Here is a 27875-nt window from a genome sequence, read left to right on the forward strand (position 1 = left end):
GCCCTGAAAAGCTATATTTATCTGCGAGCAACTCCCGTACTCTGCTGTTACTGTGTTGTAATTGAATACTGGGCAAGTAAATGTCAGTGACAAAGTGAGAGCGCGGTAGAGGCCTGCTGTGATTTACTCCCCGAACCCCTGCTCGGGCAGGTCGAACCGCTGAGCTGTTTCTTTTCCCTTAGCCAGGACAGCAGATAATAGTTTTTTGTTTTCAGAGTCATCTAAAAAAAGTTGAAATTGTATTAAGAGAGTCCACAAATATTTGGTAATTTCTAGCTGAAAAGTTAATGCAGATGCAAACAAGAGTGTAAGAACTCTGAAACGCTGCCTCAGGGCAGCATTTCTGATGTGAGGATACATCACAATTTCCTAGTTTAATCCCTAAGAAAGAACTGGGAATAATGAGACATGTACAGGAGACAGGAGTACAAAGTGAATGCTCCATTATTTGTATTTCCTTTTGGTTATAAAATCCGTCTTGGTAGATGTGTCAGGAATTTTTTAGGAAAAAGCTTAAAATTGAAGGAAGTACTTAGCTGAAAAATGCTTACATATGAAAAGACTTGGTTTTGCTGCCGTTAGGGTCTAGTGAAATAGGACACAGAGCAATAGAGAATGAAGTGATTTTTGTTTTCTGATCTTGTTCTCCCAGCTGCTAAGAAGAGTTTCATTATCTGACTTTTTAACTGGGAGCATAGGCTAGTTTTCTTCTCTGTGGTAGGTCCTGCCTTCCTTGCCAAGGAGGAGGAGGCTGGAACAGAGATCTCAGTCCTACGTGCAGAGCGTTTTCCCGTTTGCTTTAGCTCTGGGTACCCGCTGCACTGAATAGGGTCGTTGTAAGTGTGCTGGATCCAGTAATGAGGGAAGCAGTGCTTGAGGAGAGAGGTGGTAACTCTGGTCTGTATCACTGATTTCTTAGCCCTAATCCGTGAGAGGGACTTAACAAAACTCCTTCAAAAAACCAAGCCTGGGAATTAAGATTCAGAGCTGCAGGATGCCAAAAGAAGCAGTGGATTCGAGAAAAATGCTGGCATTACGGCCATTAAAATCTTTTCCACATACCTGCTGCTTATCTTTCCACTCTGATTGTTCCAGTGGGCTAAAATCCTTATGAATTTTTCATGAAAAACATTCTCCCACTGATACCTTGGTGCTTCTGTTACTTACGGGTCATGTGAGTTTATTTTGCTACATAGTGTTTATTATTTTTATTTACATATTTTTTACCTGTAGCCTTCAAGGAGTGCTTCAGTCTTGGAAAAGCTGAAAGCACTTGGAGAAAACGCAGATACTGCACCCTCCTTGGGCCCCTGGGGTCTCACGGGTCTCTTGACCACAACTCTCTCTACTTGGCTGTATGCTTTACAGTATTCTGGCTCCCAATTCCTTTGCCAGATACCATTATTTAACCACGTAGGCAAATCCTGTTGCATACGTTTTAATACGTGACTAAGTTTTTAGGAGTACTCATGTTTTTATCATCTACACCCACAACAGCAATTTCAGTTTCCGGTCTGAATTTTAGAGATACAATCGAACTTTTGCAGGAGCGGGGGCCTTTAACAATTCTGAGTGAACCTTCCCAGATTTCTTTCCCAAGCCTGGGTCATTTTCCTCCTCCTTGGTAGAGCTCTGGCTGCCCGATAAACCAAGCAAGCTTAAAAAAAAAAAAAAAGGGTAACAAATTCTTTGTTTGTACGTTGCTAGAACGGGTAAAAAGAAGTAACTGCTTGATCTGAGGTGCTCGCAAGGTAGAGGCGTGCTCTAGCTTCCGTTCTTAGGGCCAGAGGAACGGCTGCCGGCGTGGTCAGCGTAAGGCGGCGCGCTCAGGAGAACGAGCGTCTACGAGCCCTTTAAGGGGCGGCGCGGCGGGGGCGGGGACGGACGCACGGACGGACGCCGCCGCTGTTGCTGCAGCCGCCGGCGGCAGCCCGGAACTCGCGGCGCGACCATGGTGCAGATCGTGACGGTGAAGACGCGTCCGTACGGCGACCAGAAGCCCGGCACGAGCGGTCTGCGCAAGCGGGTCTCCGTGTTCCAGAGCAACGCGCACTACGCCGAGAACTTCGTGCAGAGCATCCTGGCCACGGTGCCGCCGGCCGAGCGCCCCGCCGCCACGCTCGTCGTCGGCGGCGACGGCCGCTTCTACATGCGGGACGCCGTGCGCCTCATCGTGCGCATCGCCGCCGCCAACGGGGTAGGTGCGCGGCGCGGCGGGGACGGGACGGGGACGGGGACGGGGACGGGACGGCGGGCGCCGCTCTGTGCCCTCGCTTCGGGAAGGGGCCGCCGGGGTGGAAGCGCGAGGCGCTCGCGCCCGGCCGCCCCCCTGCGGCACCTGGGCGCCCGGCGAGGCAGCGAGCGGCGAGGCTCCTTGCCGGGGCCGGGCCGGGGGCCGTGCCCGTTTGGGGGAGGGCAGCCGGGGGGCGGCGGCGAGGTCGCCCTCAGCCGCCTCTCAGCTAGACCCCAGAGGGAGCAACGGGGAGTGGAAGCGAGCCAAAACAGGCATTGGCCTGATTAGAGTTTTTCTTTTTTTCTTCTTTTTTTTTGGGGGGGAGGTAACTCTTCTTTCTTCCAGGTAACTATTGCCTCTTGGGGTGGGCTGTGAAGATAGGCTTTTACCTAGAAAAAAGGACTTCCCCCAGAAGATGAGCGTTTGTAGAAAACCAGCAAAGGGCAAGGGCCTGTCGCTGCCGGACTCCTCCGCCCTGGTCGCGGATGCTCGTGTACGCGCAGCGTTGCGGTGCCGAGCTTTCCGCCGCGGAGCTGCGGAGGCAGGTGCCAAGGGGCCCGTGTGCTGGCGGGCCTTTGCCTGGCAGGATTTTGTCTGGGTGAATTCAGAGTGCTGAGACAGAAGTGGCTCCGAAGGGAGAAAAACCTTCTGGAAAGGGAATAAAGGAAACGGGAGGTAGAAGGAGAGAATGGATGGAGAAGATGTGGGTTAAGAGTCAAGACAGTATATGAAGTGAGAAGTTTTACTTTAATAACTTTTTGTTCTGAATCATTAATTTAAAAAGCAAGAAAGCTGCCGTGGCCTGAGACAAAACGTTAGACTTTTTCAAGCAAAAATATAGCAGTGTTACAACATTGTTAATCATCTGCTGTTGCAGGTTCTCTATGCTTTTTTTGTAGCAGAATAGACAATAGTGAAAAACACGTCTTTTTAATAACTTTCTATATATTTACTTTCCAATTTCTGAACACTTAGGGTACGCTTGCTTCATATTTTTTCTCTGTAACTACTAGTTCTCTGATAGCTACCACAGTGCAGTTGAGTAAGAGCCCATGAAATTTCTGTTTCCTCATGATAAATGTGAAGTAACTGGAGGTTTCCTGCCCTTCAGAGAGAGGAGCGAACTACCGCTGCTTACCTGTAAGAAGGTGTGCTTGGGCAGTTAGTGCAGCCCGGGGAACACGTGGTGACTCCTTCCTGGAGACTTGGGTTTGGTCTGGGTGCTGGGCTGCTTGTGCAGTTTTCAGGTTCCAGCAGCCAGGTCTCAGAGAAATACTTGGTAATCTCGTACGGAGAAAACTCAGGAGGTGGCTGCGCTGCCCGTTCTGGATAGCTGAAGTGACCGTGCTGTTTTGTCTGTGGAGAAGTGATTATCAGAGTGTGTGAGGGGAACGGGGGTATAGGGATAGTAAGAATGGGGTAAAACTGAAAATAAGAACTAAGGAATAAAGATAAATAAAGGTAAATTTTGGCTACAGGCTTTTTTAACATAGTTTCTCTGATTGCTTTTGATAACCAAGATGTGTCATATCAGGATGTAGTCCGTCATCTAACTCAGCCAGCCTGCCACCTGTGTGCAATGCAGGAAAAAACGTGTTTCTGGTCATAGGGAGTAAGAAGTGATTGATTTAATGCTTTTAAATCACATGTTTTGAGACCTGGTTGAATGGTCTGCGCAAGAGCCACAGTTTATGATCATTAGTTTTACAAGGCAGAAGGTAAAGATGCTAGAGTGAGTTTTATTTTTGTCTCCATCTGGAATGGTTAATGGTTAGTATATACCTAAACACCGGTATTTGACTAAGCTACAACTCAATTTGTGGTTATATGATTAAGAAATGGTTATTCTATTTATAAGTCTGCAGCCATACAAATAAACAAAAACAGACTTTGTTGGTTTTGCTGTTCTCAGCTGGCATCCAGTGTAGTTTACCTATTTGTTTTGGTCTGTTGTGCCAGATTTCCTTTATGGTATTCCCACATTGTTAGTGAATCTGACACTTTAATTACATGAATAAAAATTAAAATGCTCTAGTCATCACCTGTCTGAGTAGAATTGTGTCTGTATAATAACTCAACTCAAGAGCGTGCAAAAATAACAGAGTTGAAGTTATAAATCTAGATCTGATCATGCAGCTAGTACTGTGCTGATTCACTAGCACTGTCACCTACTACTCGGTGCTTTCTGTGGCATGCTCAACAAATTTACCGTGTCCCTGGTTCCTCCTCAAATAAAAAGATTTCAAAATGCTGGAAAGTATCTGCATTAAAGCACATTGCTGTAGGTGTTTTGAATGCCAGGCAGTGCTTTGCATGTTAAGTGCTAGCCTGGTTTTGTTTTACTGCTGCAGGACAAACTGCTTTTGTTAGAAATACTGCGCTCTACCCTAGAAAGCTTAGTTTCCTGGCTTGGCTGGTATTAGGCTTTTTCCCCTCAATTATCCGAGGAAACCCAAGTGTTTAAGTTCTGTTGCATTGCCCGGCTGCTCTTTGCTCTGCTCTGCTCTGCTGTATCTTGCTTCTGTAGCTCTGCTCCCTTTTTCTTTGCGCTTGTCCGCCTTGGCCCCAGAGCAGTTCCCCTTTCCGAGAGCGCTGCTGGGCCTCACGGTAGGCGGTTTGGTGCCACGCCAGCCTGGAGAGCCACGTCTGCTCCCGGCTCGAGTGCGCCTGTGCTCCTGGCCTCAGTGTCCCAGCTGTGAAATGGGTTTAGTGGAGCTGGCCTGGCTGGGAACTGCTTTGGGCCGACTGATGGGAAGCGTTCCGCGCGTTCGTTACTGCTCACCCCTACCTCGGCTCCGCTCGTTTTCCTTACCTAGTATTTAAGAAACCTGTTCCCAGCGGCTCTTCTGCCCGTTCCTCGTTCTGCAGAACACTGAAGTCAGCCATAGTCCTGTGGGTCTACAGGCCTTCGTTTATTTAGTAATCAGCATCATTACCCTAAAGAAGAGACTCCTTCAGGCCTCAGATCTTCTCTTCAAATAAAAGCTCCTGATATTAAAAAGATCAAACTGAAGTGATCATGAAGGAAGAACAAAGAAATCCGTGTGTACGTTTTTCTTAGCAGACCTGGATGAGGTGATGCTAAATCGCGCAGACTGTTAAGACATCTCAATTTCTCGTCTTTCTTACGTTGCTGTTTTTCTCGGAAGCGGAAGGCGGCATTAAGATCCAGTACCTGAAGTAAGGAAGTATATACCGATTGTGCCATCAGCATTCCCATGCTGATGTATCCTGGATTCAGACTGTAGTGAGTTTTAGAAGACAACCATACATGCAGCAGCTCTTGGAGCCTGGAGACTGCTTTTGCACAAGCTTAGCTTCTTGTTGTCTGTAAAGATCAATGGCTTATATCAGTTTGCAGTTAAAGGTTATTAAGGCAGCAGTTACAGTGTCCAGTTTCTGTGCCTTTTTGGAATTTTAAGCTCTATGATAAGGAAACCTTAGTTCAAGCAGGAAGAACTAAGGTGCTTTGCAGTTAATCTTTTCAAATCCAGCACAGAGGGAGCTGAAAACTGTACTAACAGGGGCTTTTTTGTATTTTCCTGGATCACTGGCTCCATGTAACCAGAAACCTCAACCTTTGCGCTGGTAGGGCAGTAATACAGAGTCTAATGCCTTTTATTCCTCGAGGCAGAACTGGGATAGGTGAGTTGTACTGAACAGCAGCTCTCCGTATGTCTTCTGCCCAGGCTGAGTGCCTGCGCCGCGAACAAGCAACGCGGACGGTGGGTCCTTGCCATCCCACCCAGTGACCGATGCAGGCTTGCGTGTGCTTCCAGCTAATGTTCCAGCTGAGCTAACCAATATGTTCATTAGTGCTTCGACTGATGAACATATCTTAGAGATGAACAGAAATAACATAGGATGTCAGTAAGATACAAGTGTAAGGAAGGATGCTGAGGCGTAAATAATCAAATGTGAATATAATATGTATAGTTATAATCATCGTATAAGCTGCAGAATAATATACTAAGCAGCAGATCTGCAGAAGATGATCCGAGGATCAGCGTGGACCACAGAGATCATACAGTTGTCCAGGAAAACAAATGTCACTTTGAGATTTTCGAATAGGGTGAATAAATGAAACCTGGGAAATAAAGTCTCAAAAGGAAGAAGGTGCCTGTTCTGAGCTATCACTCCTCAGAGTGGATGCTGCCTGCTTGGGGAGGACTCCAGCAGACAGCAACAAGGATGACCAGAGGTCAAGAAAACCTGACCAAAGAGGAAAGACTGAAAGACTTAGCCTAGAGATGGGGAAGCATGCTGGCAGTCTTCAAACGTCTGCAAAGATGCTGCAGCAAGTAGGGTAACAAATTGTTCTGTGGCCCGCTGGGGATAGGGCAAGAATTAAAATTGCAACAGCGGAGGTTTAGGTTAGGCATTAGGAAATATTTTGGAAGCACAAGCCTAATGGAAGGAGCGCGTCGCCTGGTGAGGTCATTGAATCTCGCCTAGGAAAACGTCTGTCATGAATGGTTCGGGGAGAGTTGTCTCTGCCTCAGGACAGGGACTAGCCGACCTCTGCACATCCCTTGCCTGCTACTGAACTCTACCCGCTTTTTATCCCTGGGCCTGCAGACCAAGCTGCCCTTGCATGTCCCGGTGGGTTTGCGAGAAAAGATTTGCATATGTTTCTCTCTTTCCCTGCTGTTCCCTGTGACTTACAGGTGCCTCTCCATCGCACGTTCATCCTGTGGTTACCAGCTTGCTGCCTTCCTCCATAGCTACTGTGCCCAGGTGGGAGGCAGCAGCTTGGCTCTGTACGTCTCGGCGTGCAGCTGCCGTCCCTGTGCCCACCAGGCTTGACCTGGCGCATCCCTCCCCTCCATGAGGCTGTGTGTCTTCATTTTGTAATTCTGTTTTTCCTTGGGGCCGGATGCTGGTTTCTTTGAGGATCCAGGGACAGGGAATGTCTCCAAGAAATCCCAAATCGTTCATGGGTTTGATGCACTCTGTGCCCTTGTTCCTCAGCAGTCCCTGCCTCCTCCCCCTGCAGGTCCCTAAATATGATCAAGAAGGGGAAGGGAGGCAGAGGGAAACCTCCTTCCCCGAGGCTAACGTCCTCCCCGCTCCCCTATGGAGCCCAGCAGCATCCCTCGGGATTGCTTTGCTCACAGTAAACCAGCTGGGGTCCCTCTCCCATTGCCCTGTGCACAGGGAGGGCAGCAAATATCGGGGCAGTCCGAGTAAACATGTGGATTTTGGTGTTCTTTGCAAGACTGACCTTAAACAGAGCAAGTTCCTCAGCCCGGGTTGTTGACCTTGTGCCTCTCTGTCAGCCCCTGCCGGCATGACGAACCTGGCCCCTTCTCGGTGTCTGCGGCAGCCCAGCACGTGGTGCTTTCCTGCACAGCCCTGCAGCAGCCGACAGGCCTTAATTCGTGAGTGGCTCCCGTGTACATGGGTGCGTGTATGTGCACTCATGCCGTCAGGATGGGGCCAAATGTTTTGCCTGCCTGGAATCTCTGCAGCAACTTCAAAAACTACATTTGTAATGAATCATTACGGAAATGAAGAGTTTTGCAATTGCAGCAGCACTCTTTATACGACTTGTGAGCCTGCGGTGTGCCTTTCTGTTTATTTTAATCTGCCTCCGTTTGTCTTGGCGTTGCCAAATGTCACGCATGCAGCAGCAGCTGCCTGTACCAGGCCTGTAATCAGGCAGAAAGTGCATGGTTTTGGCAGCTCACCAGCCGGGTTCTTCAGGGCTGGTGGCACCCTCTTACGGTGACTGCATGAGCAGCAGTGCGGAGCCAAAATTTTTCTTTGGTTACGAGTAAGGGAAATGTGATTTCTGTCTTAAAGCAAGGTCACAAAATAAGTATAAAATACCTGATTTGACCCAGTTCGCTCCTTTGGCTTTCGTGCAATGTAGCTTCTGGACTAATCACAGAAAAAGAGCACGAGGAGGTAATGCCTATTGCCAAGGGGTCGCTGTCGGAAGAATTCCTGGGGAGCAGGAAAAGAAAGTTTGCAACTAATTGCAGATACACAGTGGGTGCACTGGCTTTCTCTGTCCGCTTGCGGAGGAGGGAGAAGTGCAAGAACGGAGAGCAAGCTGCAAGGACAGGGGAAGGGCCAGGGGAGGAATTGCGTGCTCTGTAATATTTTACTACAGTATTTTACTGAAGTTTAAGTCCTCTCAGAATAACCCCTTGTTTGTCTTTTTATCATTAACCAAAGTCAACAGTTAGGAGGCAAGAGTTCATAGTTTTGACTCTGTTCTTGCATTTCTAAAGCGCGTGACGGTAAATGGGGACCTCGGCTACGGTGAGCGTCTCTGCCTGCAGCAGACGGGCTGTCAGGAGGAGAAGGCGCCTGCGCCGGACCCGGAGGAAGCTGTGCCGCCTCCGACCGCCGTGAGCAGTCGGAGCCTCAGGAAACAGCCACAAGCAAGAGCTACAGGGGCTGGGGTGGTTTCGGTAGGAAGGAGAGGGAACCCGGAGTCTATTTTAACGTGTAAGAAGTCAGAAGGAAGATTGTGATGGATGTTTTCTGTGTCAACTCAGCAGGAATTAAACCACAGCAAGGAAGATTTAGGGCAGATTGTAGGAAAATGCTTCTAAGTGTAAGGCTACTTATGCCCTGGCACAGCTTATGTGGAGAAAAAGATTTTGAGAACAGGTTAAATAGGCTTTTTGAAGCATGTCCTAGGTATATTTGATCCTTTGTGAGTTTTGGGGAGGGTGTAGATGACCTGCTGAATTCCTTTCCAGCCTGTATGTGATGTGTAATGGCAGCAAAATAAATCCTCAGCCTCATAACCTTCCTGCCGATCGAACGACCATTTCCTTCCCCTGTCTCTGGCTGCCCTCTGCTCCGGGCTGTAAGGTGGTCAGGGCTCAGCTTGGAGCTTATTTCACTTCTGAATATGCTGGCAACCACGTGATCGCCAACTCCTGTATCAGTCTTGGTTGGCCAATTATGGGTAACTTAGTTTATCCAAAATCGTGATGCACGTTTGCCAAAAAATGCCCGTTACGGGGCGAGCACCCTGGAGACGAGGCTGATGGATGTGCTAATTGTGTCCCTTTGCTTTGTGTGCCCGAGCTCACTGCTGGGCTTTATATTTCATTGCTATAACTTATTTCTTTATGTGCACAAAGCAAGGCATTACCAACTCTTTCCTCTCCAGCTTAATGTAGTCTGATCCCAGCGCCTGCGCGGTTAATTACGTGCACAAATACCGGAGCTTGCAGGGGCCTTCTGCCTGCTGCTAATTCCTTGTGCATCTCCCCGTGCATCAGCGGGAGCCGGCGGGTGCCTGCACCCTCCTCGTGTCACTTAATGCCGCGGCATTTCGCAGGGCAGTAAGTTTATCTCTCCGGGGGAGAAAAGGGAAAGAGCTTGCGTAGGCCTTTTTTTCTGCCAGGGGACAGTAGCTCATTTTGGGAGCTGGGTTTTGTCGGCTGTGCCGCTAGAGGGAAACCTGGCCCTTCGCATGGAAGGAAAGGGCCGCTCAGCCGCAACGCGCAGTGGCACAGCCGGCACCGCAGGGACCGTCCTGCCGGGCCCTGGTCACCCACTGCAATTCGGCCGTATGCACAGCTCCCTTTTTTTCACCTTTTTAATAATGGGACAGACGGAGTCCTTACGAAGTATAGGTTCTTTAATCGCTCCAGTAGTATTCATAAAATGCTTACAGCAGCTCGGGCAGCGCTCAGAGTGCTGTTAAAGAGGTTTGGAGGAAGCTGTGATTTTGGTCCAGCGTTTGAATTTAGCATGCCAAGGTTCAGGAAGACGACGCCTCGTAAGAATTTCTTGGTATTTTGGCATCTCTTCTGTATGTATTTAGTTAAGGTGTTCCAAAAGTCACAGCTTTTACCACATTCTGTTTTCCAAAATATTTGAGTTTTCTTTAATTCTTGGGGCATATCCTGCCTTTGGTAAGACTCGCGTGGCTATAGGGTAACTCAGTTGAAACCGTTGGTCCATTGGCTTTTTAGCTACTGTGGATTTTTCTCTATTAAGGCGAAGGTTGACCCACTATTCATTCTGGATAACTGCCCCGTGTTTGAGGGGAGCCTGCAGAGGACTGGCAGTGGCGAAGCTGGTTGTCAGAGGAGAAGCGAGCAGCAGAAGCAAACCGTAGGTAACAGATCTGCTGGCTTCCATTTTAAGAGTGACCTTTAACTCGCTGGACTCCACAAAATAGCTTCAGCAGAGCCCTTCCATGCCTCCTGGAGGCTTCCCTCGGGGTATCCGCTTCCCGGCGAGCGCGGCGCGCCGGCCGGCCCGCGAGGGACCTGGCGCTGCCGTGTGGATCCGCTTGTCTGGCTGAATCCCTGCGGCTCCGCGTGGGGCAGAGCGTGCAGCCTGGCAGCAAATCGTCACTGCCGAGCCACCAAACAGCCTCCTTCCTCATCCCGGCTCTAAAAAGAAAATCAGACGGATTAACATTGCTGGGCTCCGGTGCGCGATAGTACGGAGTGGCGAAGAGCTATGACGGTGATGCGTAGAGGCTGGTAGAGAAGACAAAAATTTCCTCTCCTGGCCGTCTCGGTGAGGAGCGGCAGCGCGGAGTTAGGTATTCTCCGTGACATTGATCCTGCAGAACAAGTGCAAGAAAACGTCTTCAGTTACAGAAACCACCTTCAGCTCGAGGTTCAAGGAGTTATTTTTGGGTGCTCAGCTCCTTGCCTGAACTTCTGTCCAGTAGGTGTGCCACTGCTGGTGTCAAGACTGTTTTTTATTTCATCATAATTCATATGCATTTATATGAAAAAAGGACATGGAAGACACTCCTCTGCCTGTGCTGACTGTGCCCACGGCTCCTTACAATGACCAGAAACCAGGAACCAGTGGATTACGGAAGAAGACCTTTTATTTTGAGTCCAAGATAAACTACTTGCAAAATTTTATCCAGAGCATATTTTTTTCCATAGACTTAAGAGATCGCCAAGGAGCTTCTATGGTAGTTGGAGGCGATGGGAGATACCTTAATAAGTCTGCAGTGGAACTGATAGTCCAAATGGCTGCTGCCAATGGGGTTGGTAACTGTTAATTGACTAAATTCCTGAAGCTGTGTAGCTGATAAATGCAGAAAGCCATAATAAATTAGCCACTACGAGATTTAATTTCCCCACAGTTTTTAATCAACTGCTAATAGTGACCTTTTCAATGGAAAATCAGATCGGTAATGCTGAAATTAGCGTTTGTTCACTTTTAAGTGATGCAGATGGAGAGAAGGATGTGGAAGTACACGTGGAGCAAAGAAACAAATACTGCTTGGGTTTTGTGCATTCTCATTTTGTATTTTGACATGCCACAAGCTGCTGGCACTTAACGGGCTTCGTGTTATCTCCATCAGATCAGAAAACCCAGATATTCTTAACAAGTAAAGTAACTGGTGGAGCCATGGCTCCCTGCTCAATGGCAGAGCGGCAAAAGAACTTCCTTATTGATCGGAGCTGTTCAGCAACGAAAGGCAAAACACAGGATTTGTTGTTTCTCCCCAGGAGTGAGTTGTGGCTGTGTGATAAGTATTCCTGGAGCCTTTGAGAATTGAAATAAGATGGTAGTTTAAAAGTGAGTGAAAGTCTTAAGTGATCTCTGAGCATGCTGGAAATCCGTATTTTGGAAGCAGAATGGAAGATGTGTCTGTGTGCAGCAGAGCTGGTTCGAGCTCTGCGAGAGGCTTGGGAAGTGGCGTTTGTAGAAAGCAAAAGGACAGAAAGACCAAAGAAAAGACTCTGCTGGGTGTCCTGGTTCCCTCAGCGTAGAGCGAGTTGCTCTGAGATCTGCCTCGCAGCAGTCGTTTGGCAGAAAAGCTTATCTGATCACAACACAGTAATTTGTAATGGACAGGTGAATATGTGGAGAAATATATATATATATATGCATATAATATTTTTTTAAATGAACATATTTTCCAGCCTGGAAAAAACCACCTCACCCTTTGCCATTGCAAATTAACGTAGCCCTCTGAAGTCAGCGTACGGGCCGAGCAGAAGAGCTGGAGAACGTGAGCGGGGTAAGGCCAGGCCTGCTGCTCGGGCCGTTTGACGCAGGGACAGATCTTCTGCTGGTGAAGATGAGGTTAAGCAGGTCCGCATTTCTTTCCAGTAATGCGGCCCACACCTGGTTAAAGTGTAGTTTCGCTACTGGGTTTTAGTATTTTTCACCGGTTGTTTTTGTGCGTTCCGGCTAGTACCTGTGAGCTTGCACACGAGCAGTGTGCCAGCCCTGCTCGCTGGAGGTGAGCGACGGGTCTGAGCACGCTTTCAAGCTCAAAGCCGTGAGGAGGTGGCGCGTTTCTCGTTTTGCGTGTGCGTAAGTCTCGTTGTCGGTGAGCGGCGGGCAGGTACCGTCGCTTCTGCGAACGCGGGATCGGCGGGATGGCCAAGGAGGGCCGAGCACACGTGCTGCGCCGGGAGAACGTAATTCGTGCTGCATCCCTGAAATGACGACTCGTTTGGCTAAAGGGAAGGAATAAGGTAGTTGTCCGCTTAACCTGGCTTGTAGAATTAAAGATCTCTATTTAGAGACTGCGGTTGTGGCAGGGTATATAGGACTGGTGAGGCCACGCGTGACGTGCTGATACACCTCTTGCCCGGAAAGAGGGCTTAGGGGCTACGCCGGCCGTGCGATGGAGCGGCAGCAGCTTGCCTGGCTGAGAGCACACGTTTCTGGTGCGAAGAACGCTGAAAAGCACCAGCCTGCGTTGTTGGAGGGAGGAGGGAGGGTGACTGCAGGGTGGTGGTCTTTACTGGTTGTGCGTGTCCTCACGGGGCTTTTGATAAAAGCAGGGTGGAAGTACTGCCCAGGCTGCTTGGAAGTGTTGTAACTCGGAATTGCTGCCCGGAGGGAGCTGGGTGAACTGGTGTACGCCGAGCGTTTCGTGAAAGGTGTTTCTGTACTGTGGCAGTCTTAGATTTCTCTTATGAGAAACTCCAGAAAATTAAAAAAGATTAAGTGTAATTTGCTCGGCATGCTGCTACGCTGAACAAGCTTTCTCAGTGCTTGCCGTAAAGGATTTATCATTGGGAAATGACAGCTGAAAAGCTCTCAAGGCCCAGGAGCCCCGATCAGAGAGCAACCTCCATGGAGAGAAGTTTTTCCATCTTCTTTCCTCAATATAAATTAAGATTTAAAAAAAAGTGGGGGGAAGAGCTTCTGCACGGTTTAGGGGAGCAAGTCCCTCATCCATGGTAGTGCCCCGCACATGACTGGGGGTGGTGAGGAGGGCATGAGCCCCCGCGGGAAACGAAAGGTGACGTTTTAGAGGGGCTTCCTGAGACTTGGGTAAGTCTCAGTAAAGCTGAAGGAGCGAGACTTGGGGTGGGAAGAAAACACGAGGCAGGGTGTGCTGGCTTTGACGAAGAATGGAGAAGAAAGCAAAACCCGTGTGGGCTGCACTGCTTCAAAGTGATTTAATGTATGGCATGATGAACCTGTGAGATCAGCCAGGTAGGCAGGGACTGTAAAGGCTGCGATATTAGGTCCTGTGACTAACTGAAAGAAGGACATTCATTAGCGTTTCCCATGTATATTCGTTGTTCGCTAGAGGTGGGATTCTTTTAATGGTGCCTTGGTAGCCCAGCTGGTTTGCAACAGCTGGAGCATTTACTACCCAACCTGCGGCAGGAGAGGAATCGCAGTCATCCGGTGCCCTTGGCTTAGCAGCGAACGCGAACCTTTCCTGTAGGAACGCTGGCTTTTGTTCTCTGGTTTATCTTATTCTTGAACGAAATTCCTCCTTTCTCTCTGTCATATGCAGGCTCAAATCTCCTTGGCTGATGGAGAGTAGTTTGCTATTTTTTGAAGATCTCTGTTGGCTTGTTTGAGAGCTATGTTAAAGACCATCTTCTTCCAGAAAAATACTTATCTTCTGTTTTACTATATAAGTTCCAGTGACCAGATTCTGATCTCCTTGTGCTGTTCAGCACACTGACCTGCATTTAGTCTCAGCGATACTAGTAAATTTGTGGGAGGGAGGTGTATTACCCGCTGCGAGCAAGAGATGCGTCTGGTCCCATCGGGGTAGTGACGTTTGGTTTGGCTCGTCTTAACCCCATTGTGTCCTTTGAAAGCAACGTTCGAGACCATACCCAAAGAGTTGTTTGTTGAGATACCTCTGGAAAACTCGGCTCTTCAGTGCAGGCTGTCATTTCCAGTTGAGTGGTAGCGTTCATAAAGGAAAACGCTAAAAAGGCACAACGGAGCCCGGGTCAGACGGTGAGCTTCACTGTAGGCAGGGGAGAAGGTCAGCAAACTTCGAAAAACGAGCTGCCCCTTTGCAGAGCAGTGCCTCCAACATCAGCACACCTCCTCAGGAGCGTCCAGGGACCGTTTCACCCCCGTTTCACCCATCGCACCAGCCGTTTGGGCTCTGGCGGTCTTGCGTTGTTAGAATTTGGGGCTCACAGTTGTTTGTTTTTGCTCTTTAATTTTCAGATCGGCCGCTTGGTCATCGGGCAGAACGGCATTCTCTCCACCCCGGCCGTGTCCTGCATCATTAGGAAAATCAAAGCCATCGGTGGCATCATCCTGACGGCCAGTCACAACCCTGGTGGGCCCAACGGGGACTTTGGTATTAAATTCAACATTGCCAATGGAGGTAAGGTTGCTTGGGTGGTTTGGATTTGCTTTGTTCCTGTTTGGCTGTTTCTTGTGTTGAGGGAAATGAACCTGATTTTAACTGTTTTAATATCACTGGGAATCAGTGCCCTGAGCAGTGTGTTCCCCTAAACAGAGCAAGTGATTTGCTCCTGCTGTCGCATGGTCCGTTCCTAGAGATGTATTCCCAGTTGCTGTACCTGTGAAACACCATTCTCTTGCAGCTGTTTCTTTAATTCCTTCCGTTTCCCTCCATTTTAACTTGCAGGTCCTGCTCCTGAAGGTATTACGGACAAAATTTTCCAAATCAGCAAGAAAATTGAAGAGTATGCAATCTGCCCTGACCTCCAGGTGGACCTGGGCACCATTGGAAAACAGCAGTTTGACTTGGAGAACAAATTTAAACCATTTACAGGTGAGTGGCTGCTCTCCCTACTGCAAAGTTTCCTTTCAGGTGGAATTTGCATGGACCTGCTGTCAACAGGCAAGGTCAATTAGTGTTTTGGGAGGCCACTCTGATCTCTCAGTCTGATCCATTGGATAACCCGAGCCGTAACACCTCTCCCTGTGACCCTGGCATCCTGCTTGCGTTGCATCAGAGCACGGGTAAAGTTTTCAGGTGGGCTGTGGCCATAGGCTCTGCTTTCAGCGGGGATTTAGGCCTTAAGAACTGGCCTTCTGTTGATTTTTTTGGTGTGTGAGGAATTGGGCCTAGGATGTTTTTTTAATTCCCATTAGGCATCTCAAATATGTCTCTATTTGAGGTGGTGGGAGTTAGATAAATGAAAAATGCTGTCTTTACCAAACTTGCCTTGAGTATCAAAGTGACCTTTGAAACTGGGCTTAGTGTCTCCTAACTCACTTGGGTTGCTTTGAAACTTCTCCCCCTCCTGATTTAGAAAGGGATTTAATCTTGATTGAAGGTTACACACCATGGTGAATTCACCATTTCTAACAGCTAATTGCTTTCCCTTAAGCAAAAACTCATAATCGTGTGTTATTTCCAGTTTGAACTTTCGCTGGCTTCAATTTACCAGCCACATTTTGTGCCTCCGTTGCCATATTGAAGTTCCTTTTCTTTTTTTTGGTCTGTATCTAACTTTTATGTAGGTACTTTAATTATATTGTTTCTGTCCTACAAAAGGTTATACGTGAGTATGTAAATCTGATCCATTGAACGTTACTAAAACTTAATATGACTGCTTCGTCAGTAATGCTATCATTAATGTGTAGTTGCGAAACAAAGACAAATTTGCGGTTAAAGTATGTTTTCCTGATCAAAAATTAGTGTTAAGTGCTCAGTCTTTGTAACTGATTTTCATGTCCATAGTTTCACAAATGAAAACTCTCATTGTGAGTGGGAAAGCCATGACATTTTACACACGACTTCTGTCAACTGTCAGTGAAATATGAAAATACATAAAAGAAGACTTTTTTCAAAGTTCATGCAAGTATTTTGCCCTGCCTCCTGGTGACCGGAATTTGTAATGAACAAAAATACTTGACTGAAAGATGGTAACAGTCCCTAGTGCTCTCAGCCCCCGTTTCCATACACCAGGATTTTTGTGCTAACGTGTTTTTCATGGCTCTGTCTTTATGTGGCCCATTAGTTGCAAAGGTGCAACTTTTCAAACTGTTGGGTGCACAAATCACGTTGACTTCAGTGGAAATTGGAAATCTGTTTGTATATTTCTTCTTTTCCCCTCCTTTTTGTTTAATCCCATTTTCCACGTAACTGAGCTGGAACTGAGCCCTCTCGATGAAGTGCAGGGAGCCGTCATTGTGAACAGAGTTTGTCAAAGCAGAGATTTGGGAACAGTGTTTTATCTTAAGGATTTTGGTTGGCCTGTTTGATCTGTAACCCAGTTAGCAATGGCAGCCTGTAATTAAAAGTTTCTTAATATAGGACAGTTATCGCTTTTCTTTATAATATGATTCTACTGGATGTTTAAAGACTTATTCTGAACCCTGGCCCTTGGCACTAAGGGCTGTTAGCGCAGTGCTGCACATAGCAAAATGACTTTTCTACACGGATTTCAGACTGTGAGAGTTGGTCTCTATTTACTTGTTCCCCAGTGGAAATTGTGGACTCGGTCGAAGCTTATGCGAATATGCTGCGGAACATCTTTGACTTCAGTGCACTAAAGGAACTGCTTTCAGGGAAAAACCACCTCAAGATTCGCATAGATGCTATGCACGGAGGTACGGGCTGACCTGGGTTTGCGGGAGTGCGGGGGGTCCGGTGTCCCTAGGGCTTTGCTATCTGCTTTCGAGAGAATATTTTGTCCTGGAGTTTATCTCTGTCACTGGTGAATTTTGCTCTTCTTTTGTAGCACTTTTTTTTTTTTTTTTTTAAGTGCTCATAAGCAATGAGCTCATTGCTGTCAGCAAAGTTGCCTTGTTGTAATTTACAGATTTGGGCCTATAGGAGAAAGAAGATGACAAATTAATTATCTGCTCTTTTAAGGCAATGCATAGGAAGCTGCGAAAGTCGACTGAGGTCATAGCTGTCCAAGCTGCAGAATCAGCGATGTATTTGCTAGATGGATTTTGGTTGATGCAATATTGACTGCCAACAGCTGCTGTGCTAAAGAAAGTATCATGAAATCAGGGACCAATAGACTTGGAAAAAATGATATTGTCAATAGTGGCACATACAGTGTGTCTACTCAGAGCAAGGTTTTTTTTTTTGTCAGCACAGCTGAAAAGTTATAACTGCAAACATGCTGTGTTTTTCTTTTTGCAGGCCAACTTGTTATAACTTTACATTATTTTCTTTCGTCAAGTGCTCAGACTCAGGAATTGAACTAGGGCAAAGCCCCTGGTGGGGTTTGGGGAGGTGCTGTGTGGCTCACGCCTGCCTCTCCACGCTCTCTTTTCTTGAGGGACAGTGGAAGTTAGTGCCAAATCTGTGATCAGAGCCACCCAGGTAGACTTTGCAGCAGTCAGTGTCCCATCGAAGTCATAGCGGTTAGGCAGGGGTCCGCCTGTACATCTTTGATTACAAAAATGGGACCGTTAAACTGTTTTATATAACTTAATACACATGCCAGGTTTGTGGGTCTCATACAACAGACGTTTTCAGGAGCGCCCTAGCTTTCCTGCCATCTGGTTTCTCTTGTCTCTGGACCGTTCCTGTTCTCTCTGCAATTCCACACCCGCTTTTTTTTTTTATTACCTACTTTATTAGAGTATGGCAGCAGGAAATCCTATTGTAGTGCTGGATATGTGATTCACACCCTGTTTTGTTCTCCTGTTATATGGACTGCCATGCCAAAACCTTGGTGCACCTGGAGCATAAGCCCGTCTTTACGCCGGGTTTGTGCGGGACGTGTCACAGCAGGGTCCTGGTGCATGTGCTGAGCCCCTGTCATAAGCTCATCCTCACTTCTAAGCACAAGTAGTTTCACTTAATCAGTGGGACAACTTCTACGCTTAAAAGCTCGGTTTGGCAAGAACTTTTGGCCCTGGATGGATCAGGCATAAGCACTTGTAAATGCCGCTTGGGGCCTTTGATGTAAGTGCTTGTGCTTTAGTGCAAAAAAGTCACAAACTGATTCAAACTGAGCAGACCTGAGTCCTGGGCGGTTACGTGACCAATGTACAACTGACCGAAGGCAGAGGCTGACTTGTTTCCCCTCCACGTTTTGCCATGCTAGTTGTGGGCCCTTATGTAAAAAAGATTCTGTGCGAAGAACTTGGAGCCCCAGCAAATTCGGCTGTGAACTGCACGCCGCTCGAGGACTTCGGCGGCCACCATCCCGACCCCAATTTAACCTACGCTGCTGACCTGGTGCAGACCATGAAGACGGGAGAGTACGACTTTGGAGCTGCCTTTGACGGAGATGGGGTAAATGAGCTGTTCTCTAGCTGTGTTTTTGCCCTCTAGTCAGTGCTGGGGTAGTGACCGCTCAGCTGCTTTCAGGCAGAGAAGGATGGAGAGGTGAAGAGCATCCTCGCTGAGCTGATAGGGCAGCTTCTAGTTAGGCATAGGCACTTTTGCCTTTGAGTTCAGTAGAAACAGGATGGGTCCAGCTGGCGCAAGCCCAAGGGCTGCGAGAGAAACCTTTATCAATGTGGCACAGCTACTAGAAGTGAGATTTTTCTCCATCTCTCCCTTCTGTAATTGTGAATGGAAGAGAATCGCTTGCTGTGGTTTGCCACCATGGCAATAGCCAGGTACTGTGTTAGTAATGAAGTCCACGCTATTTTTAACTAGCTTTAAAGATGGTGAAAGGTCAGGAGGAAGGAGAAAATACTGTCAAGGTTTTACTATTTAACTCTCTCAAAATTCCACATTTGTTTCAATGCAGTCAAAAATCTCTCTGTGCTGTCGGGTTTATCGGCTGTGCCTGCGAAGCAGAACTGCTCCAGCCGTTGCAGCTGTTACAGACAAAGCTGGGCAGTGGGTTATTTCTCTCTCTTGCCTTCCCCAGGATCGGAACATGATTCTTGGGAAACACGGCTTCTTTGTGAACCCCTCCGACTCTGTCGCCGTCATCGCTGCCAATATTTTCAGCATCCCTTACTTCCAGCAGACCGGGGTCCGCGGCTTTGCACGCAGCATGCCCACCAGCGGGGCTCTCGACAGGTAGGGTCTCCCGGCACGTGGGGCGGGGGGCACCGTCCCGCCTCCGCGGTTTAACCGCGGCCGCGCCGTGACCGCGTGTCTCTAACCGTGCCCAGGGGCACGCAGCACACGGGCCGCCCGAAGGGCTGAGCGCTTTGAGGGCTGGCTGCCAGGACACGCGGTGCGGTCTAATGGGATGTGGCACGGCCGGATTCTGCTCTTGGCTCTTTTTCCTGTCTACAGATAAGCCCAAACAAATCATTCCCTCCCCCACATTTTTTAATCTGATAGTGACATTTAACCTTCTTTAAGTGATTTGGGATCCACGACTGAGAACTGCTCTAGAAGAACTACATATTTATATTTATTTTTTTAGTTGTACTTCCCAGCCGTCTCCCCAGAGGTAACACTGGGATAAAATACAAAATCCCTGCACAAAGAGTTGTTCTTTATGAAAACAAAGCAGCGGCTAACCTGCCTTCAGTGTACACCGAGGAAGATGCTCGGTAACAGCTGAAGCTACTGTGGCAATATTTCACGTGGGTGCGCTAAGAGCCCGCTGTGATATGACTTGGACTTCTTGCCTTTGAAGGGTGGCCCACGCTACAAAGATTGCTTTGTATGAAACTCCGACTGGCTGGAAGTTCTTTGGGAACTTGATGGATGCAAACAAACTGTCTCTGTGTGGAGAGGAAAGTTTTGGTACTGGTAAGTCCATGTTCCTAATTTTACTAATGATGGTATTATTCCTGTCCTTAATTCTTTGTGCTCAGCAACTTGGGATTTATCTTTCATGTGTAGTTTTTAATGCTTCCTAAATCATAAAATAACAAAACTTGCAAGAATCATGGGTGGAAACGTACACAATTCTAGAAGTTTTGTCAGGGAAAAGCTAGTTCTCCTTTCAGTTGTTTAGGAAGGCATATGTAGATATGCAGGAAGTTTAAGGGCCTCTTTACTAGCCCGGTCATTGAGTCCACGGGGATTAAGTGCAATGTTAAATGTATTTTTCAACTCTTGGTGGCCAGGAAAACCTTCTAAATGTTTTCATTTCTGGAAAGAAATATGGTTTGCAGCATGCAGTTTTATTAGGGGAGGTTTCAGGTCAGTATTAAATCTCTGAGCTTAATAGGGCCCTCACTTTCCTGTTCTAAAAACAAGGTATGATTTATAAAGTTTAAATTAACACTTGCCTTTGAACAGTCTGAGCAAGTTATTAGGTTACTGAGAAACAAAGTGAACATCTTAAAGAATTTACTAGGGGTGTGCACGTGACACACAACTATTATTTGTGCAGGGAAGTCAAAGTGAGCAGAATTTGCTCCATATCTGAACGACCTGCTTGAAACGCGCAGTGTTTCCGGGAGGCCTCGGCGGTCTGAGTTCTCCCGTGGCGTCCACCACGTGGTATTAACCTCCTGACCACGGAAACGGCAGTCTTCCCTTCTTAATGCACAAGGCCCCGTTTTATCTGCTCTGAATCTCTCTGGGATCTTGTTTTTCCTGTTGACTAAAGACCTCTGAAGACCTCTGGACATGCAAGACTCAAATCTCAAATGTTTTCTTTCCCCCACTCCCTACTTCAGCCTAGGCTTAGGTGTTTCACAGAGCAAAGATGACCTTAAATCTTAAAATGCCTGAAATGAAGTGCTTCGTGGAACTGGGTGCACAGCTTGGTATGAGATGATGACCCAGCCTGTTGCAGCTGAGGAACCTAACCTCTGGTTGACAGCCGTTTGCTGTGGGGCTGAAACAGTCTCCAGGGGCAACGTTTGTGCAGTCAGATGCTGTTCTGATCAACAAGGTCAGGCTTCAGGTTGGGAGGAAAGGGGCTTTCTGGAAAATGCGGTGTCTGTAAAGAAATCGTGAGGATGGTTGCGAGTAAAGAAAGATCTCGGAGGTCGGCCCTGGATGATTTCAGCGCACGTAAGCTCATGTTGCGTGTCAGGTTTTGGCTGATGAGAGGGCAGCAGCGTTTCGGTAAATGAGCGAAAACAAAGAGCAGCCACCGGTTCATGGAGCTGCTGATAGGAGGTGGTCTCCCGTGAGCAGCGCGCTCAAGCCGTTCCCATCCCACGTCGCGTGAGAAACGAGCTCGTAGTTTCTCTCCATCCCGTAATAAGTAGGTGGCTCTATATTGCAAATAAACCTGCCTGGTGCCGTTTGCCGTAGAGGCTGAGAGAGAGAGAGAGGTTGATTATTCTGGCCCGGTAGCGGCGCAGACGAGTGGCCGCGGGTCGAAGCCGCTTGGGAGGACGGAGCGGGAAAGGGCAGAGGCGGCCGCCCCTGCCGGACTCCCCCGGCAGATGCGAAGGGGGGTTGTCCATCTGGCAAATAAACGCGCCTTAAAGAATGGAAAGGGGGAGAGGAAGGTTGTTTGATAGCAAGTTAATGAGGAGTTGTTTGGAGCCTGGCAGAATGTGAGTGCTGAAGGGGAGAGAGGTGAAGGAGCAGCCAAAACAGACCCAGCAAAAATTGAAACAAACTGTGACCCGGTGGGATCGGAGTCCAGACGCAATTAGAGTAATGCGACATGACAGCGTTCCTGCTCGCTTTCTTGGGTATTTTATTCCAGCAAGAAGTTGATACATCGCATGGGACTCCTGTTTATTTAGCATTCCTCTCCCTCACCTCTGTGCAGCTTTCTCTGCTCCGAAGGACCGGGAGGATAATTTACTGCTGTGCCCACAGCAGTGGGATTTGTGCAAAGCACCGCGTCACCCACACCCCCCAGCCAATTCCCTGCTCCGGCAAGTCTCCCCAGCCCTCGAGAGGGGAAAAACAGCAGCTCCGAAGTGCTCCCTGCATTAGCAGAGATGCCCGGCTACAAGAACCTTCCTTGGGATTTCATTAATACCTGGTTGGAGGCTTTCTAGAGGCTAAGGCTCAAAAGTTGTTTTCCAGAAGGCTCAAAAGCTGCGTGTCGGAGGGGCGCAGCACAGGGCTCGCGAGCCAGAAACGTGGAGGCTGGTTCGGGTATATTCTGGGCTGCGATCTGATCCCTAGTTTAATTTAGGCGTTCAGGGTGCCCGTCTAAGTTACAGTACCCCCCTCCAAGGTTTCCCGAGGGCCTCGGTGCTCTGCACCGTCGCCGCAATGTCTCTGCCAGCCCACGGCCAACGCGCTTCGAGCACCGGGACCAGGCTGGGCCAGGACTCTGTAGGCTTCCTACCCTCTGTGCAATGCTAATTTTGGAGGAATCCTCTCCCAGCCGCAGCAGGGGCTTTTGCAACCTTTTTTGGCCACCCGGCCCCTCTGCCTGGGGTACGGGAGCGAGCGCAGCTACGAGGCTGTCTTCCAATTTCTGCATGCGAATTAAAATCTCTCCTTGAACCGCTGTCTCTGGCCCCAGGGACTGGCACCTTCTTGCAGGCGGCTCCTCTCTTCATCGCTGTGCGATTTCGGAGTCGTCGGGGTTTGGCGACATTTTTCTTGGTGCTCGGCCAGAATATGTGCTGAGCTGAGCGTGCTGCTTGGCAGCCGGTACCCGACAGCTGCCTGGGGAGGTGGGTGTGAGCCTTCCTGAGCGCTTCCTTTGCTCCTTTTTTTTGGTTTGTTTTTTTTAATGTCCTTCTTACTGTGCATTCCCCATTACTACTTTGGGAACAAAATCAAGGAATGATGACTAACGAGTGCGTCTGTGTGCTAGAAGGGGCCACATGTTTTTATTTGGGCCATACCTAAAAGCAGATGAGATCTTGAACTATTTTAATGCTACAGAAGGGATCTAGCCCTTGCAAAGCCTTCCACCTGTGAGTTTGTGCGGCTCCAGCCCGATGGAGGAGAGGAGAAGAGGCAGAGCCGCGACGCAAGCTCTCACGTGAAAGGAGGTGCGAAACGTGTCCCCGCTTTGGCTGCTGCAGGCTCCGACCACATCCGTGAGAAGGACGGCCTGTGGGCTGTCCTCGCGTGGCTCTCCATCCTAGCCGTCCGCAAGCAGAGCGTGGAGGACATCATGAAGGACCACTGGCAGAAGTACGGGAGGAACTTCTTCACCAGGTGAGGAGAGCGCTCCTGGCGCCTCGCGCTTGGCTCTGCCCCCTCCGAGGAGGAGCAGTCACGGAGGCGGCAGAGCACCACGCACTGATATCGCTAGCGTTTGCTACCGCCGTGGTGTTTCTGTCTCACGTTTGCTGTTTCTGTGGTATTGCAGCGGTTTAAAACTACCTGAGCAGTTCCCTACAGTAGGCAACACATCGGGGTTAGGCAAAACCAGCGGTGTTTACCTGAACCTTTCGTTATGTCCGGTTTAGTATTTGCTGTTCTGAACACAATCGATTACGTATCCAACTCTCTAAAAGTTTTACATCTTATACATGCGAGATATCTTTTTTTTTTTTTCTTTTAATATAGGTCAAGTTCTCTTGCCATTAGAACAGTATGTTTCCTGAGACCACAAATTACAAGTTATTTTGTAATATCTTCAGTGATGGCAGTGCCTTACTGAATGGATGTCTGCCTCCCAAGCCATGATTTTTCTGGCTGAGGTTCTGTCCAGTCCCAAAATACTCTAATAACTACAGCAGACATGGAAGACGAGAAGGGAAGGAGTAAGAACTAACCTGCCCATAAGCAGAAGTAGGAACGCTGTGTTGAGTAAAAGCGTTAGGCAGGAATCTTTCAACTTGGAAGACCTATGTGAAAATTCTGGCTCGAATTGCCAGGTGAAAGAACTTGCCTTTTCCCGTTTTTTTTGCTCCACAAAGCAAGCATACATCTGAGGCATTTAAACCTGTGGAAAAAACGCCAAAGTCCAGAATGAAAAGGCGCAGTCTTTTAGCACCGAAGGGATGTCTGCGTCGTGAGCTGTAAGCGGCGGGCAGGTTAGCAAGCCTGCGCGTGCTCCGTCTAGCCAGCTGGGCACGTAAAAGCAGCGCAGATCGCAGCAGCGATCGGAGCACAACGTCTGCGATCCTGATCCGAGCTTCAGCGCGTGCTGAGGCTGCCGGTCTCTACTGCTTCTCTTACCCGTGTTAATTAGATCAGAGCTGGCGCTAGCGCGTTGTCACATGCTACAGTCGCACCTTCGTTTTGCTGTGGGGACACAGCTGGGAAGCTCAGGCAGAATTGCTGTAGTGAGGAACCTGCCGAGATCCCTATCGGCAAAATTAGAATAAACTCTTTGCAGTCAGCGTTGCTGGAGTCTAGCCCTCTGTCTTCGATATACCTAGCGCGAGACAGCACAGTTCTAGCTTTCATCTCTACTAGTGCTAAATGCCTCTGCGATGTGTTGCGGTGGATCGCGCGGATGGGTGTTGGGTCACAGTTACTTTGCCACACAGATCCTCCTCTCTTTTCTTCCCGTCCTCCCCTCCGGCAGGGTGCCAGAAAACGTAGATGGGGCTGACTACGGTGTTTGAACAAGGGCATGACAAAACCTTGCTGCTAATTTACAGCCTCCCCTTTCTCATGCTAATTCTGTGGTGACTGGTTGCAGGTACGACTATGAAGAGGTGGATGCAGATGCAGCTAATAAAATGATGAAGGATTTGGAGGCGGTGATGTTTGACCGCTCCTTCGTGGGGAAGCAGTTATCGTGCGGCGACAAAGTCTACACAGTTGAGAAAGCTGATAATTTTGAGTACAATGATCCTGTTGATGGAAGCGTCTCCAAAAACCAGGTGGGAATAGCTGCCTTTGAGAGGACGCTGGGAGAGGGAAGGGTCTGAGGGCTGCTCCAGCTCCAGTAGGGCCTGGGGCCGGGCACAGCCTCCTTACGGCCATCCCTATGGGGCCGTGGTGGAGGAGCCTGAGGGAGGCTCTGCCCTGTCCAAATTCAGGGGGCCCCTCTGGGAGACGGGGTCCGCGGCCGAGACGGGGTTTTGCTGAACGAACGGTTGCCACCCCACGGGGGAACAGGGCGCCAGCGCTCCGGGTCCAGACCAGTGGCTCTGTACGATAAAGGCAAGGTGCGTTTTTGCAAAGAACATCTAGTGGTGTTCGAAGGGCTCTGGGGTATCTCGCCTGCTCTCCAGCTGCTGCCCCGCAGCTGTGCAAGCCTCTAAGCCGTGTTGTGTTTGGCAGCCCAAGCGGAGGTGACTCAGATGCTCCCCGTGTCTCTAGCACGAGACACCCAGGTTACTACCAGCATTATACACCTAAATGCACCTAAATGCATTTGCTCCTAAACCAATCGCGCTTCGTGGCCGCTCGGCTCTGCTACCGCTGCTGAGAAGCCAGCAGCGACGCGGAGGGCAGCCGTAACGCAGGGTTGAGTTCCCATCTTCAGAAGTCAAGGAGGTGTTAAATACCTGCGAGATAAGTAACCTGCCACCACAGAGATTATTGAAATAAAAGCGTCCCGTAGACGGATCGGTTTGGCGGCATAACGGGGAAGCCCAGTAAGTCGGAAGGAGTAATGGAGGAGCCCCGCAAGAATGACTGCCGTGCCTGTGAAAAGATGGGAGCGTTTTCTTTACACCCTATTTTCATTTCCAAGAGCTCTGGCAAATTCTCCAGAGCAGGTTAAGAGGGACCGTCGCTCCGCTGGGAGCAGGGCGAGGATGATCGAGGAGGATGATCGAGGAGCCTGCTGTGGCTCCCGGAGAGAGCGCCTGGGTCATGCAGGCCGGGCATTGCACCGCGGCGGGTCCCCTGGAAATACCTGGGGTGCTGCAGGGACGCGAAGCTGAGACCCTTCTCCCCCCGCCTTCTCTCTTGCCAGGGCTTGCGGCTCATCTTCTCCGACGGCTCCCGCATCATCTTCAGGCTCAGCGGCACTGGCAGCGCCGGAGCAACCGTGCGGCTCTACATAGACAGCTATGAGAAGGATGCGCAAAAGATACACGAAGACCCCCAGGTAACTCCTGCGTCCGAGTTGTGGCAGCGTTTCTACCCATCCTTTCTAAAGAGCTTTAGTGCTTAGCGCTGCTTTGCTTAGAGCTATGTGGAGATGCAGAGTATTTTGGAAACAAGAATTTTGGTGTCTTTAATCCCAGTGCAAATTCTAAAAAGCTCTGTGCAGAACAAGTGTTTTTCGTTCAGAATCCCTCACAGCTTCTTCTGCAGTTGCACACTGGTTTTCCTCTTCATTTGTGTGGTGCGAGTGGCTGGTTACAGGTGTGGGAAGATGCCGTTTCAGACCTGAACTGACCTTTTAGTTAAAACGTTGCATCCCTGAGGATAAGATAATTCCTATACTGAATGGGAAACACTTGTTTAAGAAAAATACGTGGGGGCGAAAGGATGCAGTCCTGCGTAAGGTGCCAGAACCCCTTATCCTATTCTGTACTAAGTTTAACGCGTGTTCTTTGCAGCATCGTTTGGAAGTGCTGAGGACCTCTCCTGTGGACAGTGTAGGGAGAGCATCCTCGTCTTACACTCCCCCAGCAAAGAGCCTTTGAACTCTTTTTGCATAACTTGCTTTGCCATTTTTGACAAGGAAGATTTAAAAAAAAAAAAAAGAGCATATTGATAGGCACATACTAAACTTATGAACGGCTGCCCCGTGCCGTTTGCGCTTGGGGCGCTGTTCAGCGACGACAGCCCACGCGTGGTGTTAACGCCGCATCTCCTGCCGCGTCGTTCCCCTCGCTCGTCCCACCACTCGCGCTGTGAGCCCGAAGCGGTCCTGTGCTCAGGGCGACGGTTGAGGGTCCCGGGCTGAGACGCCTACGAGCCGCTGGGGAGGGTGGACACGACGGGCGCGGGCTGCGCAGGCCACTCTGCTCCCTGGTACTGAGGCGTCTTTTTCTTCTCTGCAGGTCATGTTGGCACCTCTCATTTCCATCGCGTTGAAACTTTCACAACTTCATGAAAGAACCGGCCGCACCGGTCCGACTGTCATCACGTAGACTTGGCCCTGACACCGCACCGGCGCGGCTGGCTGTGCACCCCGCGGGAAGGAAGTCAGCCTCTCTCCCCTCTTGCTGTCAAATCTGTTACTAAAAAGGAATATTGATTTTTATCTCAGTATTTAAGAACACTATTGAACCGCTAAGGATAGACAGTAAAAAACAGCCCCCTGTCAGCACTGTGTGCACATCGCTGTGCTGCTTTTCTGCGTCACACAGCACTGGTGGCCGTTTGCGTATGGTCCTCGTTAGCACGGCCTTTTGGCTTAGCGTATGTACTTTTTTTTTTTTTGCTTAAACAAAAGGCTCTAGAAATAACAAGGAGACTGAATTATTCAGTAACAGTTTTTCTTCCCTATCTTGGAAGATTTACTGGAAAAGCAGCACTTTATCCTTGCTAATGCATAGCTGTTTTTTTAAATTTGATCTTTATAAATATGCAAAGTCTGTGTATTATGACCGAGTATTTTTCCCTCACGTGGATGTTTTTTCCCCTTCAAAAACAAATTGTGTAAATTGATCTCTATTTGCTCTGTTGTCTGTATAGGAAATCGCCCCCACCAAACCCTCTGCACAGAAACGAACACTAACAAGAATTGCAGGATATTAAAGTGATATATGGGCTACAACTGCTGTTCAGTGCTCTCTTGTTTTCTTACATCGTGCCAGGCTCCTTTCTGAAGAATAAAGCTTAAGTCTGGATGAGCTCTTGGGTGGTGCA

At 48.8% G+C, this 27875-nt stretch overlaps 1 protein-coding gene across 1 annotated transcript; it reads left to right on the forward strand.

The window, feature by feature from the left end:
• Positions 1–1890: 1890 nt before the first annotated feature.
• PGM1 (phosphoglucomutase 1) lies at positions 1891–27783 on the forward strand. The gene is made up of 11 exons (XM_067301348.1): positions 1891–2197; positions 14630–14792; positions 15060–15206; positions 16868–16993; positions 18451–18641; positions 19228–19382; positions 19954–20069; positions 23225–23360; positions 24799–24982; positions 26026–26160; positions 27065–27783. Exons 1-11 carry the CDS (start codon positions 1952–1954, stop codon positions 27152–27154), a joined length of 1689 nt encoding a protein of 562 aa, XP_067157449.1. The 5' UTR covers positions 1891–1951; the 3' UTR covers positions 27155–27783.
• Positions 27784–27875: the final 92 nt, after the last annotated feature.

Source organism: Apteryx mantelli, chromosome 8 (genome assembly GCF_036417845.1).
Source record: "Apteryx mantelli isolate bAptMan1 chromosome 8, bAptMan1.hap1, whole genome shotgun sequence".
Lineage (NCBI taxonomy): Eukaryota > Metazoa > Chordata > Aves > Apterygiformes > Apterygidae > Apteryx > Apteryx mantelli.

Coding starts and splice junctions, on each gene's coding strand:
- PGM1 (XM_067301348.1), top strand. CDS start 1,952: ATGGTGCAGATCGTGACGGTGAAGACGCGTCCGTACGGCGACCAGAAG. Junction 16,994..18,450: donor CATAGATGCTATGCACGGAG/GTACGGGCTGAC, acceptor TTGCCATGCTAG/TTGTGGGCCCTTATGTAAAA. Junction 18,642..19,227: donor CTGCCTTTGACGGAGATGGG/GTAAATGAGCTG, acceptor TGCCTTCCCCAG/GATCGGAACATGATTCTTGG.